A 20,282-nucleotide genomic window follows, 5' to 3' on the forward strand; every position below is an offset into this window, starting at 1 on the left:
CTTCCAAAAATGAGAGGCATGCCAAACCTGCCACACAAAGGGCAGACGCACAAAAACAAATTTCAGATGTCATGGACATGAAAGCTATTCAAGAGGTACCTGCACAAGAACGGGGTCAAGGTTTTTATTCCAGACTATTCCTGGTACCAAGGAAGGGCAAAGATTGGAGACCTATTTTGGACCTATCCATCCTAAACACATTTACTCGTACTAAAATTCAAGATGCTCACGTTACAGCAGCTTCTTCCCATGCTGGGCAAGGAGTCTTGGCTGGTAACATTGGACCTCAAGGAGGCATACCTGCATGTTCCAATCGGACAAGATTGCAGAAGATACCTCAGATTTCTTGCAGGTTCAACCCATTATCAATTCTCTGCATTGCCCTTTGGCTTATCTACTGCGCCCAGAGTGTTCACTAAATGCCTGGCATCAGTAATTGCCTTCTGCAGAATTCAAGGGATACAAATATACCCATATTTGGACGACTGCCTGATCCAAGCGGACAGCAAACACATGCTTCTGAAACGCCTGGAGTTTAATGTTATTCTCTGGGATACAGTCTACAAAAAGAAATCAAACCAATACCCTCTCAAACAATAATTTTCCTGGGTGCCAGCTTGAATACAAACACCCAGATGGCCTACCTCACGCCAGAGAAACAAGGGCAACTAACTCAATACTTCAGAAAACTGGCTACCTTCACCAGGCTGATTGCAGGGAAAATCCCGCAGGCTCTGGGATTCATGGCATCTTGCATCCTACTAATCCCATGTGCAAAGCTGCATATGAGGAAACTTCAGTGGTACCTAAAAAAACTTACGGTCTCAACACAGCCGCAGTTTGGAAACAATTATACCACTGATTCCATGTCTTCAAAAGGAATTTCAGTGGTGGACTCAAGCATGCCAAAGAAACCTAGGTCTCCCATTCTGCAAGCCTCAAGCAAATAGTCATCACAACAAGACGCCTCTGACTACGCCTGGGGGGCGCACATGACAGATCGGTGCACTCAGGGCAAATGGTCCCAAAAAGAAAAGCACCTACACATCAATCGAAGGAAATGCTAGCAGTAATAAATGCTATTATGGCTTTCAAAGACCTACTGCATCCAGGCCAACTATTGATAAGGACAGACAACACCACAGTGATGTGGTACATAAACAGGGAGGAACCCATTCATATCCCCTATGCAGGCTAGCCATGTCTCTTTGGAACATGGCTCTGGAATTACAAATCCAACTTCAAGCACAGTTCTTGCCAGGCAAGGAAAACACGCTGGAAGACTAGCAGAAATATGACAGATCACACGAATGGAAGTTGCATCCTCAGGTTTTTACAAAAATAATTCAAGCATGGGGAAGGCCAGACATAGATCTCTTTGCCACCCACAGAAATTACCAATTGACAAAATTCTGCTAGAGGACCTTTCATCCACAGGCTTGGAAGTGGACGCACTCTTTTCAATTGGACAACGACAGTTTATGACTTTCCACCTTTTCCTCTGCTGCCCAAAGTTCTATTAAAAGCCAGAGCAGACAGACCAAAGATGATTCTCATTGCTCCATACTGGCCAAGACAACACTGGTACCCACTCCTGAGGAGCCTGACGCATTCCCCACCATGGATCCTGCCTCTAATGCCTCTTCTACTGACTCTGCACAACTTTCAAAACGCTTCAGTCAGCTGAAAACACTCAATCTAGCCGCATGGAGGATTCCTTAAATTCATAACTGACCCTACTCTCCAAGGAGGTGCAGGATGTCATTTTGGAGGCCAGAAGGCCTACTAGAAAAGCCTACTCTGCAAAATGGAAACTGTTTTGTGCCTGGAATCAGAAAAAGGGTCAATCCTGGAATACTGAATCTACCTCAAATATTACAGTACCTAGCTGAGATGCTAAGCAGTGGGCTTTCATTCTCCTCCATCAAAATCCATGCCTCAGCCATTTATGCAGAATACAACACTGATCCTCCTTTATTCTCTCACTCTCTTAAGAGTTCCTCAGATGGGCTAAGAATATAAAACCCCCAAGGAAGCAACCAGTACCTGCTTGGGACCTCAAATTTCATCCTGGAAAAATTGACCCTGCCTCCCTTTGAGCCTGCTGCTTCAACAGAACTGCAATATTTGTCATGGAAAACAGCCTTCCTTCTGGCTATCGCCTCAGCACGCAGGGTTTCGGAACTACATGCCCTCATGGCTGTGCAGCCTTTCATCATTTTCCATCAGGACAGAGTTTCCTTATGAACCAACCCTTTATTTATGCCAAAGCTAGTATCCAGGGTAGCCTTGAATCAGGCTATCCACCTACCTACCTTTTACCCTAATCCACAAAACAAAGGGGAGTGACTACTACATTCCTTGGACATTCACAGACATTTGGACAGAACAAAGCCTTTCAGAAAATCAGCGCAACTCTCCTATGCTACAGGTGCTCAAGGGAAGCCTATTTCCAAACAGACAATCTCAAGATGGAAAGCCCACTGCATACACTTAGTTACTCTTTTCATGATAAGACTGTACCTACAGGCATCCAGTCTCACTCCACAAGGGCCACAGCTACCTCTACAGCTTTCCTCAGGGGGGTTCCTACCAAAGATATTTTGGAAGCAGCCACTTGGAGTTCTGTACATACTTTCTCCAAGCACTATCCCCTACCATTATACTCAAATCTAGAGTGGGCTTTGCCACTGCAGGATGCAACCCATCTGTTATGACTGCAGCTGTATGCACGATTAACATAGTACAGTTTTGTACCTACCATAAATGTAGAAGTGCTAATACAGCTGCAGTCCAGGTTTCCCTCCCTCCTTCCCCTCTTGGAACAGGCCTAATGGCCAACACCTCCTCATACAACCTGATTGGGGTATTCTTTTATGGTGTATTTGCTTGCAACTACTATTTTTATTTTATATTGCATTGCATTATTACATAAATTTATGTTTTGCCTCCCTTCTGGGGGCTCCTGACATCTGGGGCAAGAAACTGAAGAAAATGGCGTCGGCTGGTTTTTTATACCCCTGTCGCACTGACGTCAGGGAAGAAGCGACTGCATGTGATGCCAGACCTAGACTTTGGAATTCGGCCGACCGAGGACCCGTCTGACTGCAGGAAAACCCATCTGTTATGACTGCAGCTGTATTAGCACTCTAACATCTACATTTATGGTAGGTACAAAACTGTACTTTTTGTGGAATAGAAGAGCTTTGTTCTAGATCAAGAGTTTGTTCTTTATACCATGCATTGATCAGTCTTCATGTCTTGCTAGGTGTCAAGTAACTGGAAAGATCCTTGTGAGGTTTTAAGTTGTATGCCTAAGCTACTGCAAGAAGCTTAAAGCATACACTATTATTCTACAGACCCCTTAGAGGTGCAGTTTAGTGCTTTATCATTTGGTCCATTCGGGAATCCACACTAGCTAAGGACTAGATCTGCCTCTACTTGTGCAGCATTTAGCCCCCCCCCCCCCTCCCCCAAGTGCAAATGCCAGATACCATCCTTTCGGAGTTGCAGCCATCTATAAATTCTCACTTGCACTGCCCTGTAAAGGGGGGGATAGTGGCGAGGTATAAATGGCTGCAGGGCAGATTCTATGATTTCCTGTAAAACTTGTCTGGAAGCTTAAGTCACAAGTGTAGGTGTATGCTTAAGCTCGTGCCTGTATCAGTGCATTACAGTAAACATTGTTTTACTGTTAAAAACAATCTCACAAGCACATTTTCTGTAAGCACTGTTTTGATAGTGGACATTTTCTAATCCCTTGCTCCTTATTCCTTTGGAGTGGAAGTTTGAGGAACTGTGGTTCTTATCTTTTTGAAGCCTGTTTTCAGGGTAGTGTGTAAAGGTACAGCTGAATTTGTAGTCTTGCTCTGCTGTAGCTTCCAAGGGACTACAGTTTTGTAGTCTTTTATAACCATGCAGGTTGAGAGTCCTTGGTAGGTATGGTGTGTAGGTAACTGTTTTCGGGAGTGACCTGCATGACCACTGGTAAGCATCTTCGTTTGCATGTTAGTCAAACCAGGGACTAAAGGATGATGCTAATGAACAGAACTGAAAGACCTCCTGTAAAGGATGTTTGTATTAAGGAAATGTTCCTTAGTTTTAATCCAGCAATGTCTGGTGGGATCAGAGACTGCCTTTGGGCAAAATGCAGACTGTACTGGTCCTGGGTCTGCAAGACATTCTCCCAGTTCTTTGTTAAAAATTCTTCTAGACATGTATGGAAAACAAAGTGGAATATTGAGTCTTAACGTTAGCCTGGCATGTAAAGAAGGTGTCGGAACAGAGTATCCTATTTCCTCATTTTCCAGACTAAAAGCTTTAAGTTTGACCCCAGCATAGCTGATTCCAACAGGAGTGTTGTAATAAAAAAAAAAAAAAAAATCTTTCCATGGTGAAGCTTTCAAATATGCATAATGTAAGAGCAAGAGTGGCATTCCTAAAGAAGCATCATTGAGATTGTTCATCTTCATGGCTTGCATTGGTGAAGCTGTCGTAGCTAGAAATGCTGCAAAAGTGGATATCTAATGTACAGATATATGGGGGTCATTGGAGGAAAATACACTCCAGGGAAGAAATGGGCATAGTTAACCATTCGTCCTGTAGTTACAGGACCAAGAAGGTCACAGTTTTGGCTTCCCAGGTAAGGCATTGTGCTGGGAGAAGTGTGCCCCTAGAATGGTAAAGCCTTACTACCTGTAGACGATGGCTGTAAGCGTTGTGCAGTTTGCATGCCCATAGATGGCAGGCATTTTAACTGAGGTGTCAGTTGGCTGCAGAGAGCTAGTATATGCTCCTAGATATTGTACCCTTGGCTTGAGTGTGCCTAAAACTAATTTTGGACTAGGGAGCCCCACCTAGGTTAGTGTAATGCTGGCAGTTACCTTGTGTCAACCATTTTCCATACAGTCCTCTTTTACCCCACCCCCACTCAGCCCCCTGCTGCTTTGGGGGAATGGATTTCAGCTTATCTCATGAGATTTGTGGTTACTAAAGGGTAAAGAGCTAAGTGTCTTAGTACTTGCTCATGGAGTGCTGTACCTTCGGCATTGGTGTATTCCTCAAGCAGTTCATATCCCTTGGGTAGTGAGTTCAGATGCTCTGAGCAGTCTACAGTTCTAACAAAGGCTGCGCTAGGTCAGGGGATTTGCAGGAGTGCATTATTTGTAATAACGCTTATGAGAATGCAGTTATGGTATTGGGAGTGGAGGAGGATTTATTGCATAGGAATTTCTGATGAAATGTAAAATCAAAGTGTATGGACAAAACGCATTTTTACCCACTTGCTGACTGAGAAGGGGCATGCTTTTAGGCTTTAAACAGTACAGCAAATCTAGTAAAGGGCAGGACGAGAGATGGTTGCACATGTCTTCTGATAGTCTTTGTTCTTGGGAATTTGCCTCAATCAGGTAGGCAGGCTTTTGCTGCCAAGAGAATTCAGTTTGCGCACACTGTGCAGCTCTGAGTAACCCAGTTTTTTGTTCCATGGTTCAGGTGTGAATGTTCCTGTAGCTTTTATGGAGACAGCCGGCCCAGTATTGTCTGGCTGAGCAGCTCCTTATTTGAAGAACCCCTGTGTGTTTTGATGTGGGAGCAAACATTCAGTCTCATCTGCTGTTTGAAGTCTCCCAAAGGAGGGGCAGGGGTGGAAAAGTCTCAAAGAAGCTAGACTTTAAATGCCACTGAGCTACCAGGGTCAGAGGCACCTGAGGAAATGTTTTATCCTGAGGTGCTTAGACTAAAAGTCCTGATTGGACAATTTTAAACTTTATGAATGTTTTGAGAACTGTGCAGCTTCTGAGGGCATTTTGAGTATGTGGGTGCTGGAGGAAAGCATATTCAAGTGCTTAAACACTAGTCCTTAATTGATGTATATATTGCAAATCTGTTTAAGCTTATACCTGCAGTGAACTGCTTGTGTTGGACCATATGGCCTGTCAGAAGTAACCCAGGGTTTTAAAAGGAAGGCTATAGTGTCACCTTGGCAAACATCAGAATGGGGAACATGCAAGAAACTGAGGAGAATCTTTGCTCTTTATATGTTGATGTAGAGTTTTTAGAAATGGTGAAATGTGTGCATCTGCTTGTAACTATTTCTGTACTTGCCTTTTTGTAAAGATGTAAAGGCTAGTTAAGCAGTACTTGATTGATCTGTTACATCCTGAACTACATGTGATTCTTAAAACTACAAAAGAGGAATTTAACACTAAAGGAACTAAGACTTTGCAGAGCAAATTGCATCTCTCATATGGCAGAGTACAGCTATAAAAAGGCTTCAGCTGGCAGTATCAAGATGAAAGTAATGTCCTATAGGCCACTGCAGTTGATGGAGCTGCCCTTTTATAAGGAGGCAACAGAGGGGGCATACAGGTTTTTCAGTTGTGCCAGTCTTTCTTTTTTTTTTTTTCCCTAGCTGCAGTCGTGCATTGAGTCCATTGGGATTGTTGGGCCATGTTATGTTGCACTGTCTCCAATGTCGAGAGAGAGGTGCATTGCTCTGAATGTCAGGAGATGCTACAGTAAACGTAAATGGTAGCTGAGAGCTGAAGGCTCTTTACTCTGGGTGGAAGATTTGAGGATTTTGTCAAAACTGGCAAAACATCTTTCTGAAGCTTTGTATAGGCATGTCATTGTGTAGGAATGTCAGTGGTAATTGTCATGTGTACTGTGGATTTGCCAAGGTAAATTTTCAAAACACTTTTTTTCAAAATTCATAAAAATTTCTACCCTTTGAACAATTTGCAGGAAATGCTCTCTAAGGAAGAATCCCAGATTCTCTCAAATTCAGTGGTCTCTTGTTCATGATGTGTGACAAACAGCTCCTGGTAGGTTCAAGGATGAAAGTAAGATCTCAAACTACATTGTGGTTTTGTTATTGATCATTAGTTCAGTGTTTACATTTCAATGCACTTTGAGTCAAACAGAATGGAAAACTGCTCAGTTAGCAAATGTGAACTTTCAGCAGATGCTCATCTTAAAACTTGTCATTTTTTAATTGATGTTCTTTACAAATATTATAAATGACCGTTTGAATTCCAGGTATACTGATCAAAGGTTCACAGTACAAGAAAGTGTAACAGATTCGCGTGCTGCTCTCAAACAGAATAGTTTCACTGAAGAGTAAAAAGGTAACTGAATGACGTTGTAGAACCCCCTGTCTCTGAAATAACTGTGCTGCTTAGGGGAATCTACTCCAAACTGGCCCAGTAGGTTCTGCAGTTTTTGTACAAAATGGCAGATTACTAGGGTTGTATACTGGCTAACAAACTAATCTTTTGAAGACCCTGAACACCCTGAACTTTGTTTAAAAGACTGTCATACTGGTCTTATTTCAGAGCACTGGTTACTTAAACATTCTGGACGAATGCTCACTGGCCAAATAAAACATTCTGGATTAATGCTCACTGGCCAAATAAAACCTTCTGGATTAATGCTAACCTTTCCATAGTGGCAACCAACACTGGGGTCCTAAAGCTGTACTGTAGGTGGGCTGCTATGTAGGCCACTACCAGAAAATGCTCTGTACACCTTGCTGCTGCAGTAAAGTTTCTGTACTTGCTTGAATTCCAAAAATGTTGCTTTTAGCACAAGGCTTCCCCTTTTTTCTCCCTCCCCCAGTGCTTTTAGTTTGGATTCCTGAATTATTGATTGGATTTAATTTTAGTTTATTATGCCATGTAGGTTTTTTGGGACTTTTTTTTTTTCAGTAAGTGTAATATTTCAAAAACGTTTGTGGGATAAGAATTTTATTGCTTCAGTAACAATGATGTAATTTTAAATTGTTTCATAAATTGAGGGGGTGCTTGTTAAATGTAGAGGGTGGGTATTTTAACCCAGTATTGGGTTTAAAAAGCTTTGATAGAGTACATTGTCATTTACATGTTTTTGATCATTAGCATGAAAATGCTGCTGCATGATTATTCCAAATTTCTACTTTGTTATATTTGGCAGCAGTTTTTATGCATTTGTTAAAGGCATTTTTTGTTAGCTGCCATTCTGAACCAACATGAAGTGAGCTTATAGATTTTTAAGTTTAAAAGAAAGTCTGTCTTGCTGAAAATGTGCTAAAAAGTTCAACCTGTTTCTCTCAGTTCACAGTTAAGAACGACAGTGAAAACATAAATAGCCACACGGATTGGGTGCTGTAACAGACACTGGCAAACATGGGATTAAAAACGCAAGGTTGTTTACTCTTCTACCTCTGCAGTTCATCTTGCATAGAAGTTTCTTCTTCCAAAAAGTTTGTTCTACTGTACTACTGTTCTTGGACAAGGCAATACATATTCAGTGGAGAAATGACAAATAACACGCTGCTCTGGGTGTTGCCCAAGGTAGTGGGCAAAGTCCTAGAATAGCAGTCATCAACAGTGTGAGGAAAGTATTCAATATTAGCATGCTAACAGCCTTCATACATAATTCTGGGTCATTGTGAGCTGTTGCACAAGGTAAATGTTGGAATTGTACAGTGCATCTTATTACACAACACGTCTGCTGTCCATCTGAACTTAACTGATTTGACATCTGGTGTTAAGTCTGCATGTGTGATATATACATTGTGTAGGTATCCCTGTGCAGACGTGTTGGTGTGTGGAGTGATTCTTGGGTAATTTGATGTTGCAGACAACTGTGCAACTTAACATTTCTTGTCTGAATTTTACATTTGTTTTGAAATTTAGTTCTGTGATGACCTCTACTTCAGTAGAAGCAGAATTTACTAGCAGAACTGCAATTTTGTGTGGTGTGTAGGCAAGATTTGGTTTTGGGTCTGCAGTCAGTGCAAGTCTGAGTTTTAAATGTAATGTGTGAAGGTCTTAAGTTGTGGGAGATCCCAGAGATGCTGCTTCAAAATTTTTTTTAATGTGGTGAGATGTTAAGACTTGCCTGAATATTTGTTTTGTTTACCTCTGTAAAGCTGAATTGTATACTGAGTGGAATTCTGTACCAAGCAATTTTGCCATCGGAAACCTAAGATTATACAAGAATTTCTGGTAGTGCGTAAGGGAGATCGCAAAAATTAGTGTATATTAAATGGGCTGCTTTTTTGGTGGCTGTTGTGTGTATATGTGCTTCCTTGTGTTTTTCAATTCTTTTATTTTAAGAAAACATTGCATGGAGGTGGGTAGTAGGCTCCACTTTGTCCATGCCAATCGCTCCCAACCATTTCTCTGAATTTCCTCCCTGTACTGGTCTGTCTGTAGTGAAATTAGTAGGGTGATTGGTTGTCTTTTAACCTGCTTGTGTTAAGCATGGTCTCTAAGCTAAGCCTGTGCCACTGCAGAGTTGGGAGGATTGTGTTGGAGTGGAAGGCAGTATCTGTAGTCTGTCCTGAGGCATATTACTGTTTGTGGGAGATTGGGTATTTGTTTTCTGCAAATATTCTGTAGGTGCAGCTGGGTTTATAGTTTGAAATGTAACCCTTGATGGTACTCATTTGACAAGTTTGTGGTTAAAGCCTCAAGTTCATTAAATGGCATAATATTTTCCTAAGAATATTTGAAAGCACTGTCTGTGCATTTTGGCACGTCTTGCACCAAACTAAAGTCTGGGTACTGCTCCACTAGCTGAACTGTGTGTGAAGTTACTGCTAATGTGGCTGCTTTGATGTGGTATTGGTATTTAAATCTACCCTACCCTTTTGTGTGCTGTCTGATCTTTATTTTGACTGTTGGTTTCCACTTTGTGTGCAGGCACTGACTGGGCCACCTCACCCCCAGCTGTACAAGTTCACTTAAAGGTTTTACAGTAAATGTGGTAGTTTGGTGGTTGTGGCATATACTCCCTTTTATGTACAGCTTGGTGCTGGAACATCTTGAGTTCTCTGCCAAAGTGGAGAGATGGTGGTGTCATCTGTTAACATACACTTTATGCCAGTAAGGTAGAAGTCTGTAGTTAACCTTGCTGTAGGCACTTGGTCATGTGATACTGACTGTAATGCAGCATAAGAGTACTGTAGGTGCTTTCTCCAAGTGAGCTTAAACCAGAGTACTGTCTGAGTTGAATATTTCATGTGGATATAACACTGTTTGCCCTGAGACTCCACTGAAAATGGGCTGTGGGGCTTCCGTTTCCTAGATGTCGAATTTGGGATGTCTTTTGGGGGGGAGGCATGCTGTAAAGCAAGATCTGATATTATTAATCCTAGTTCATTCCTTGTGTGTGGGTATCTGTCCAGACATCTTCTAAGCTTGTCTGCTAAAACTTGCCCAGAATTCCCCTCTCCCTGTTAACTCTGATTTTGTTTGCCACATTGCCATTCGGTCGTGGCAAGCTACTTCTCTTGAGCAAAGTACAATATTTTTCTTTATACTAAATTCTAAAACTTCTCACAGAAAAGTTAGTTTTCTCTTCGCTTATCGCATTTAGCGACTAAAGTCTTTTCGGTTCCTTTCCTCTACCACGAGGTAATTTCTTTTTACCATCATTGGTAAACACCTTTTCCTTCTTGCCTTCGGGTAATTCTTGTACCATTGGTATTTTTTCTGGGTTTCCTTTCTAAGATGTTTAGATTGTGGCCATAAATTACCTACTTCATATGTGCATTCCCTGTGTCTATTGCGTGGGTGTGCCTCATTTTAACAGTTGACCTGCCCTGTGTGATTTGTAAGAATTCTAACAGGATGTTGATTGTGAGAGAAAATAATATTGAAGGGGCTGCTTAAATCTCCTTTTTCAGAGGCTATTTCTGGGTCTGAGGCTTCAACCCCTCCCAAGATCTCATAAGAAAGAGTGAACCTATAAAGGCAAAGTCTCTTCCTTCGTCCCCTGCAGGGGACCCCCAGGAACAGAGACCCAAGAAAGCCAAGCTTTCCAGTTTGGATTTGACTTTGGCTCCAGCACTTTCAGTACCTAGACCTTTGGCACAGAGGCCTTTGGTGCCATCTGTGACTTCGGCACGGACTAGCATGCCCTTTACTGTATCTGTACCGGGGGCTCCTCTGTTCAGACTTTACCGGCATAGGCTGTCCAGTGCAGACTGTCTGTGGGTTCTTCGATGCCCATTGCCTTTTTGGCTCCAACTTGGCCAGCACCGACCATTCAGTTATCGGCACTCTTTTTGGTTCCAGCCTTGGCGCTGGCTACCAGGCACTGACCTTATCGGTGCAGACCATGACACCAATTTCCTCAATTTAGACACCTGTAGTTCAGTCCTTTACAGCCCTGTTTTCAGTGCAGACCTCCAAAGTGGGCACCAAGCTTGCTCTGTCTTTGGCTAGACCTGACTCCCCCTCAGCAGTGTCCGTGAAGTCCACTAGAAGCCTCTCAACACTACTTGGTGCTTCTTGTGGATAAAGTGGTTTTGGCCAGAGGTATCCCACCGCTCCAGGACCTATCCTTCCTCTGGAGGTGATCACCCTTTACCAAAGACCTACTTATTCTCCTCCTTCATTGCCTTTTAAACCCCTTGATAGCAGTCTTCCCCTCTACGGTTCCCTTTGTGGACCTCACTAAGAAGCCGCAGTTGCCTTTATGGTTTGAGAGTTGCTACGACCCAAGATGTCAGCTGTGGCGTATGTAATTTGGTGATTCACAGCCATCCAGGGACTCAAAGTCAGCAGGCTGAGCCAGTTAGGAGAGGGGTGATCCCTGCCCTGGGCACTCACCCCTCTTTAGGTGGACCGGCCTTCCAGCTAATGGAGAAGGCTCCAGCAGCTGTTGGCGATCCTGTGCAGTCACACTCCCCACCCTCTAGCGGACACTGGGCACAAGGCACTCTGGGTATACTCCCGCAGGAGACACCTTTTGTGCTGTCTTCCCCAGCTTCTCCCTCTGAGGAAGTTCATCAAAAGAGCTTGTGCAAGAGTATGCACATGGACTCGCAGAGGAGTCCCCTTACTGAAATGGGGAAGGGTCCCCTCGCTCACTCTGAGGTATCCTTTGGTATTGTTGAAATTCTTAGTTGACTGGCAGCCCGCGAACCCGACCTCTGAAGAGTCTAGTCTGTTCTTGCAGGCCTTTCGTGCCCGGCCCCCTACCTCCTGGGTTACTCCACTTGCTGACTGAACCAGCACGACGTGCAGCTTGTGTGCAAGGCTGCTGACAGTTGAGGCCATTCCCCAGAGGCCAGATAAAATTGTCCCTTCCTGCTACTGCTCCCCATTGGTCCAAAGGTCTTCCTGTAGATGCTTTGGCAATCGCAACTAAAGGACATGGGAAGAAAGCCAGACTCCATCCGCCCAACAAAGAGTCTTGGGCTCTGGACAGATTAGGGAAGCGACCTTTGCAATAAAGTCCCTGAACTATATGGCACACTTTACCAGGCTTCAAAGATTTAATTTCTGAGCTCTCAAACTTTGGCTGGAGCTGTGTCTGAGGTCCATGACAAAGTGGCCGCTTAGCTAGCTACCATTGAATCAATATGAAACTCCATGCGCCTGATCTCGCGCATCAGGAGGAGCAGCTGGAGTGGTGAGTTCAGGCATTGTTCTGAGATGCGCCTGGATATGCTTGTGTAATTTCACAGAACCCTTCCAAGGCTTCCCTTCTCAACGCTCCTGTCCGAAGCCTCTTCATTGTTTGGACCCAAGGTTAAAAGCACACTGACCAGATGTAAACAGGGCGGTAAGACCCTTTCTGCCATGGGTGTCCGTTATTATTCTCTCAACGGGCTTTCTCCAGAAACCAGAAGAGTGGGAAGACATGGCACAAAGTCTCAGGGTCCTTTCTGTGACACAGGCAGAGTTCTCCCCTAGAGGCAGAGGGGGAAACTCGCAGGGAAGACTCTTCGTGGCAGAGGTTGTCAGTGTATCCAGGGACTTTCCCTGGCCAATCCTACCAGCGCTCCTGAAGAGCGGCTCAACTGCTTTTCTTGTGGTTGGGGGGTGATTTTCTTTGTATCCTTCTGCCTGGCTAACCATCACCACAGATTCTTGGGTACAAAGGATAATAACCAGAGATTATAATATTCCCTCTGACCTTTGTCCCACTCCCCTAACAAACTTACCTGATGTTGCACCCAGTCAAAGGGAAGAGGCAGCATTAGATATTTAAAAACTGCTAAAAGTGTCATCCAAATAGTCCCTGCAGACCAGATACATCCTTTTTGCCAAAGAAAACCGGGGACTGGAGACCAACTGTGGATCTGTGTATTGAACAAGTTTGTAAAAGTACAAATTCCAGATGGTCACAATACAGTCTCTCCTTCTGCTTTTTAAAGACTATTGGATATGCTTGATAGATCTTAAAGATGCGTACTACCACATAAGTGGACAGACCAAGAAGTTTCCTTCGCTTCCGTGCAGGAGCCAGTCACTACCTGTTCAAAGTACTGCCCTTCGGACTCTCTACAGCCCCTTGTGTTCACAAAGTGCATGGCAGTCATCACCGCTCACTTGCAACTACAAGGATTCCAGGTGTTTCCATACTTTACGACTGGCTTATCCCCGCCCCCACCCGACATGTATTGGAAGAAGCCCTGGCAATGCTCCTCTGCAGAAAGGCTAGGCATAACCATAAACTGGCAAAAATCAAGTCTCACCCCGTCTGTTCAGAATTCATAGGGGTCATCTTGAATACAAAGAATTGCAGAGCATCCATTCCAGAGCACAGAATTCTAAGGATAAAGCAACAACTGATCCCAATCCTTTCAAGTGAGAAATCCACAGCTCACTGTTCTACAGTTATTCATGGCAGCCTCCATCACCATTGTCCCCCTGGCCTACAATGGCTACTGCTCACTCAGTGGTATCCCTTTCAATACCCTCTTTCAGCCAAGATCCAAGTAACTCAAGGTGCAAACAGGGTTTAAATTGGTGGATGGCCCACAACCTGTCACAATGGTCTTTTCCCCTTCTCCCAACAGCCCAAGACTACATTGACCACTGACACCTCCCCGATTAGCCCCCCCCCCCCCCTATGTCAGGGACACAGTCCAAGGTACTTGGTTCGAAATGGAGGCCCATCTGCATATAAATGTTCTACAGCTGAGGGTGGTGCTTCTGGCGTTGCAAGCATTCCATCCCTTGCTGCCATCTGGGACTATTGCGAAACAATCAGACAACATGGTGGTGTTCTGGTCCAACAGACAGGGTGGAACCAAATATCTGAAGTTAACTTCATTTGGTTGTCAACCTGTGGGTATTTGATCCTAGCTGGCAGCTTTCCAAGCTCTTCCCCCTTCCCCCTAATACCCTGACCTTCTAATCCTCTGATCTCGTTTGCTGCAGCCTGGTCAAGCGCACGTTTTCAAGCTCCTAGCGTTTTCAGACTATTTGCAAGTATTTTTGCATAAACTTTTTTAGTGTGTGGTTAGTTTATATTTAAATCCCTTAGCTTTACTCTCCCTCATTCCCTTTAACTCCTAGTAGGCCCCGCTTTTCCCTTGGGTGTTTGTGTGGGCGTGTGTCTTACTGGAAGTCATGGCAGAGGCCCCAAAGGCCATTTTTTCTAAGTGTGCACTGAGTGTGGCCATAAGCTATCCCCAACAGATGGCCACACTGTCCTCTGCCTGGGGGTACCTCATCTGACCTCAGGCTGCCAGATTTGCACAGCCTTTAACCCCCGTGCCCTGAGGGATAGGTCAACAGACAGGGTGGAACCAACTTTTACCCATACTATCGAGAGGCCATGAGGATATGGCATTGGGTGATGGCTAGCAACATACATACCCGGGAGTTCCAACATAGACTCAGCAGGTGTATGCTACAGTCTCACGAGTGGTCCCTGAATCCCTTGATAGCAGTGGAGATTTTCAACCGCTGGGGTCTTGCTTGCTGCGATCTTTGTGTCCCCAACCAGCTACAAATGCAGCAACTATTTTGCCCCGATTCCCCCTCTGACAGTCACCCAGGGATGCTGTAGTCCTAGTTTGGCCCTCTGGTCTACTTTGTGCATTTCCACCTGTCCCCCAAATTCCCCAGTTTCTGAAGAAAGCCTGCCGGTTGAAGAGCAAAGTAATCCTCATGGCACCATATTGGTCTCGTCAGATTTGGTTCCCCTTCCTTTGGCCTCACCTGCTAGATCAACCATGGATGGTTGATTTCCCATCCTCAGACTTTTTCACCCCAACTTGAACAGCCTGAAGTTCATAGCTTGGCTCCTCCAATTCCCCTTGATTGCCAGGCAGAATGATCTTTCTTTGTCAGTACATGACATTCTTATTGCATCTCTTAAGTCTTCCACCAGAATTGCATATCGCAGCAAGTGGAAGAGATTTACCTTTTTGGCTGAGACTTATGGATCCTTTTTCAGTACCAGTGTCTTAAAAGTATTTAGTTACCCTATTTCAATCCAGTCTATCTACCTCTACCATTAGAGTTCATTTGGCTGCAATATCTAATTTCCATGATGGTGTCCAAGAATCTTATGTCACACACATTATGCAAGACTTTTCATAAATAATCTAAACCCCCCATTTAGAGATACTCTACCATGGGACCTGTCATTAGTCCTACAAGCTTTGACCATGCCATCTTTCAAACTAGCTTTGCGACCTCAAATGTTTGTCATGGAAAACCTTGTTGGTTGCCATTATTTCTGCCAGACGAATCTCTGAGCTTCAAGCCTTGTGCATCAAGAGTCCATATTTGATTTTTCCTAGAGTGTCCTTGAACTAATCCATCCTTTCTGCAAAAAGTGATCTCTGAAATGTCTAATCAAACCATTGAATTGCCAGGTTTTTTCCCAAGCAAAGAGCATTGCCTACATATCCTAGATATTCACAGGTAAATTTGTTTCTACTTTAACAGAATTAAGGCCTCTTGTAAATCAGACCAGTTATTTCTTTGCCTATTCTGGGCCTAGATTAGGATGTGCTGTTGCTAAGGTCACATTGGCTAAATGGTTGAAAGACTGCGTGACCTTCATTTATAAAATGTAATATTCCATTACTACCATAAAGGCTCATTCTAAAAGGTTGGTGGCAACTTCTGCTGCTTCATGCCAGAGCCTCTCTACATTTTTGCAGCTGCAGCTTGGGGTACTCCTCATACCTTCATAAATCATTACAAATTGGATTTGGCCTCCAGGAGAACATCTTTTGGTTCTATGGTGCTCAGGAATGTCCTTCCATGAGAGCCTCCCAGGAATAAAAGTAGCTGGGAACTCTGTCCCACATGTAAGGAATGAACGAGTATTAACATCAGAGGTAGTCTTAAACATTCCATCTGTATTGTTGATTCTCATTCAGTCATTACGACCCTCCTTCCTTGCCCCTCCTGTGGCTTCTAGTGGATCTCGCCATCCGGTTCTTTTGAGTCATCTGACCAGAAGTAGCCTCTAACTTTTGACGTGCAAACTCTATCTGAGGTGAGGGGAATTCTGGGTAAGAGTTTTAGCTCTAGTTTGTAGCAGACGCGAGATTGAAGATGGTCTGCTCTGTTCCGAGGTCGGAACGGATGCCCACATGTAGTGAAGGATCAACACACAGATGGAATGTTAAACTTTTTGTTACCTTGTTGGGTTCTAATGTATTGACTATGGAAGTGGAACTGTTTTGTATCTGGTTCAATTGTAGAGATTGGTAGCGACCAAATTTTCATCCGATTGTAGGCTTATTGGTAGATTTTTGTGCAGTTAGCCGCCTCCAGCTCTCTGCAGTGATTCTGAACCTCTTTCTTGAACCTGGTGAGCTGTGTGGCCCTCTTTCACCCTGTGAACATCTGAAGAATTCTGACTATTGAGAAGTCTGAAGAAACGAAGTAACATTAAGTTTTGAAATGTTATGTCCAGTCTGGTAATGCTGCCCTTTTTGTTGGGAGAGGAATTGCTGCATTTGTATATTTATTCTTACTATCCCAGTTTCTACTTCTAGTCTAGCGCCAGGGCTTGGTATGCAGGGTACTAACCTGAAATGTTGGTGTTCTTGGATCTGTTTCTTTGGAGTGGTTGCTTTTTTGCTGCTAGAATTTCTGTAGAATCTAGGACCCGATGGCTACTTTTGTGCGTGCATGAGTTTGTGTGGTTGGGTACAAGGTACGTTCATTTGGTAGCATCTAGTGTGCATAAAACATACCTATGAAGCATAGGTAAAATACCCATATTGGTTTTCAGGGGCTTAATGATTGGCTTGTAAAACTGCTCTCAAGATGGTGTCTGCAGCACCAGCACTAAGAAAAATGCTGCTACTGAATGGGATCTCTCCTAATTTCTGCCCACTTCTGCAGCAGACATGTTTTCTTCAATATTTCTAACAGAATGTTGCTGCTTCTGTTTTTTCTTTGCAAGCATTAAAAAAAAAGACCTAAAGCACAGTAACTTGAGGTACCTGCCTTGACAGTTTTGCATTTATAAATCCATTTAAAGTTGCTCAGTATTTCTTCAGTCAGCTTTTGTGGAAATTGACTACTTTGAAAAACCTGGGGCAGTATATATTTTATATGTAAATATTTATATATATTTATATTGTATATACATTTATATTTTTTATATTTATTTATATATATAAAATATACATATATAAAATATACATATATAAAATATACACAATATAAAAAAAGGCTTTCCACCGGGAAGCTAAGCCATCAGCTGCTATGAATATGAAGTAATGCAAGTAGGTTCTTTGTCCAGCTTCCATGGCCTGGGCCTTTATCCCATCATGATGGTGCTTTTTAGAAATGCGACTGCTGGGTGGTAAAAAGTTGGGGGCGGGTGTTGGAACCACAGAACAAGACTGTAAATTTTTACTTACACTTGGTGTTTTGTTCTGGGCCTGTCCCTAGTAAACGGGGATTATGGTCTGTGTACATTAACTTTTGACCATCTGCCCCTCCTGGGTAATTCAGATGGCTGGCTGGATGTCTGCAACTTTAGAATTGAATGCTGCCTACTTGCTTAAATTGCATATATTTTGACCACCTTTTTAAAAATGCTGTTTAAAGGGAAAAATGTCAGAAATTTAAATGTCTGGGTAATGACTTCAGTTATGTAACTGTAGGGTGTAAGGAAAATTTTGCTACTAATTTGTGCTGAATGGCAGTGCGCATCCAGTTATGTAGTGCATTATTTCCATATCAAAGTTCTTCTGTTTGACTTCATAACTTTGCATCCCTTTGACCTTAACTCCTGAAGTATTCTGTATGCAGTTAAGATTTGTACTGAAGATTGCAGAGTCCTCTTTGCTAAGATAGTGTTAATGTCCCCCCTTTATGTGGAAGAAATACCTCGATGCAGTAACTATACTCCCATGTTTTAGACCATTACAAAAAGAGGGTTTGTGCAATTTTGCTCCTAATGAGCATTCACTGTTGGTCTCAAATAGATTTAACACAGTATGTTTTGGGGCCACATTTTATACATAGTGCTCTGCATTTTGTGGCCACAGCAGAGATTCTTATTCCACTGTTCTCCACTTGTCTGTTGCTTGGAATGCGTTGGCAAGATAAAAGTATGCCATCTGTTCACTTTAGTGTGAAGCTGTGGAGAGGAGAGGATTGACTTTGCACAAGAGAAGAACTTTTATGGTGGTGGCAAGTGTCCTTTTACTGGCTCATTTGTATCAGAGGTGCACTAGTGCAATGTACAGTATTCCTTTTATTACTGATTTTTAACTTCCTGTGTCTTAATGTGGTTAATTTTTCTTTGTAGCATTCTTGACTACACCCATCCTTTCAAGAAGAAAGGTCGCGGTCATTAGTAATTGTCGCACAGTTACAAAGTTCCAGTCCATGATTTCTCCTACACAAGGCTTTGTTTAAAATTGGAATTTAGTAAAAGCCTAATGAGCAGAATAAAGATTTCACTCCATCTTGAGTAGCTTGTAGAATTCTTTTAAGATGTCTGACAGAACGTTTGTTTACTTTCTGGTTAGGCCACTGGGTTTAGACCTGCTGTCCACCTTGTGTTGTGGCATATCAGACTGAGCTGGCACAAAGTAATATCCCTGCTTTCTAATTGTGGATCTTTTCCAGTTCAATAAAGTACATTTCTCATTTTAAGCTTGGACTTGTGTAGGTGGCATCTGTTAGGCTTTTCACAGTAAACTAATATTGTATTTCTAAAAGACTGATTTGTTGTCAATCTGGTTCAAATTGAGACTTCATAGCAAAATGTGATTTGGAGTGTACAAGTTAATACTTTCACAGGTGAACCACAAGGACAAGAAAATTGAGGAACGTTCATGGCCCTTTTTTCAGAGTATGTAAGCATCTAGTTCTACATCTTTTTAACTGTTTCTTGGTACATAAATGAGTAGAAAATGCATTTGACCGGGTTTTACAAATCTGTTTACAGTGCCCATTTTGCCCATTTTCTAAAGTTGTCCAGTAGCGTAACTCAGCTTTTTATTTAAATTGAACATTTTGTTTTATCTGGGTCATGTAGTTCATTGTAATTTCGATTTAAATGCAGATATGCACTGTTCCTTGTCCTTTCAGTTGCTCATAGGAGGACGCAAGACAAATGCAGTCCCTGTCCATTCCTAAATTTGTGGAGGGGAGGAAAGCTGAGTGAAATTTTAAATATAACTTCTATAAAGTGCATGCATAACATAAGAGTATTAAAGTCTCTTAATATATTCCTTGTCCTAATTATGTGTATTTGTAAAGTCTTAATATATTCCTTGGCCTAATTGTTTAATTGTCTTTATTTCAACAGACATAAGGCTTAGAGTACGAGCAGAGTATTGTGAGCATCATTCAATTCTGAATGGAAGTGTGTTATCTGTGAAGCAGAACCCCTTGGAGAAACAGTTTGATCTCTTCAGTCAGTCGACTAATGTTTTAAAGTCTCGAGACCTGGGATCAATTATTTGCGACATAAAGTTTTCAGAGCTTTCATACCTTGATGCATTCTGGAATGATTATATGAATGGCTCTTTATTAGAGGCACTTAAGGGTGTATTCATCACAGATTCACTGAAGCAGGCAGTGGGACAGGAGGCCATTAAACTTATGGTAAATGTAGACGAGGATGATTATGAAGAAGGAAGAAAACTTTTACTGGAGAATCTCTCCCAATAAATGGGACACAGCGGTAAGATTCAGTTCCTACTTTGAGTTTTGTATAGCTATGTGGTAGCATTTTTGGTGCAGAGCGTGGAGTGTTTTTGTTTTTTTGTCTTGCTCCCTCAATGTAAAGGAAGTGTTGACAGTAATATTACGTTAGGTCCACAAAATGCCAAGCATCCGCCTGTGCATCAGGACGTCTGCTTCAAGTTCTGTTGCTGAAATGTCGTGTCTTTCTTACTGTTGTGATCTGTAGGCTAATTTTAGGCTGAAAGCACTTCAAAAAAAGTGGGTTATCTGTAATCTAAACCTTTGTAGGATGCTTTTTGTCCATCTTGTACATTATCCCTCTTTGTGTATATTGGATATTTTTTTGCCTCCGTATTTTGAGGTCTTCCCAGGAGA

General features: G+C 42.7%; 1 protein-coding gene across 2 annotated transcripts in view; it reads left to right on the forward strand.

Moving 5' to 3' along the window:
- The window catches only part of DEDD2 (death effector domain containing 2), a 107,064-nt gene that overhangs the window by 61,040 nt on the left and 25,742 nt on the right, over positions 1-20,282 (forward strand). For both annotated transcript variants that reach the window (XM_044080795.1, XM_044080797.1), the window contains one exon: positions 19,528-19,905. In XM_044080795.1, coding sequence (XP_043936730.1) covers positions 19,528-19,892 — 365 coding nt within the window. In that variant the 3' untranslated portion in view covers positions 19,893-19,905. The remainder of the gene's footprint in view (positions 1-19,527; positions 19,906-20,282) is intronic.

Source organism: Protopterus annectens, chromosome 8.part0 (genome assembly GCF_019279795.1).
Source record: "Protopterus annectens isolate FY-2018-M chromosome 8.part0, PAN1.0, whole genome shotgun sequence".
Taxonomy (NCBI): Eukaryota; Metazoa; Chordata; order Ceratodontiformes; family Protopteridae; genus Protopterus; species Protopterus annectens.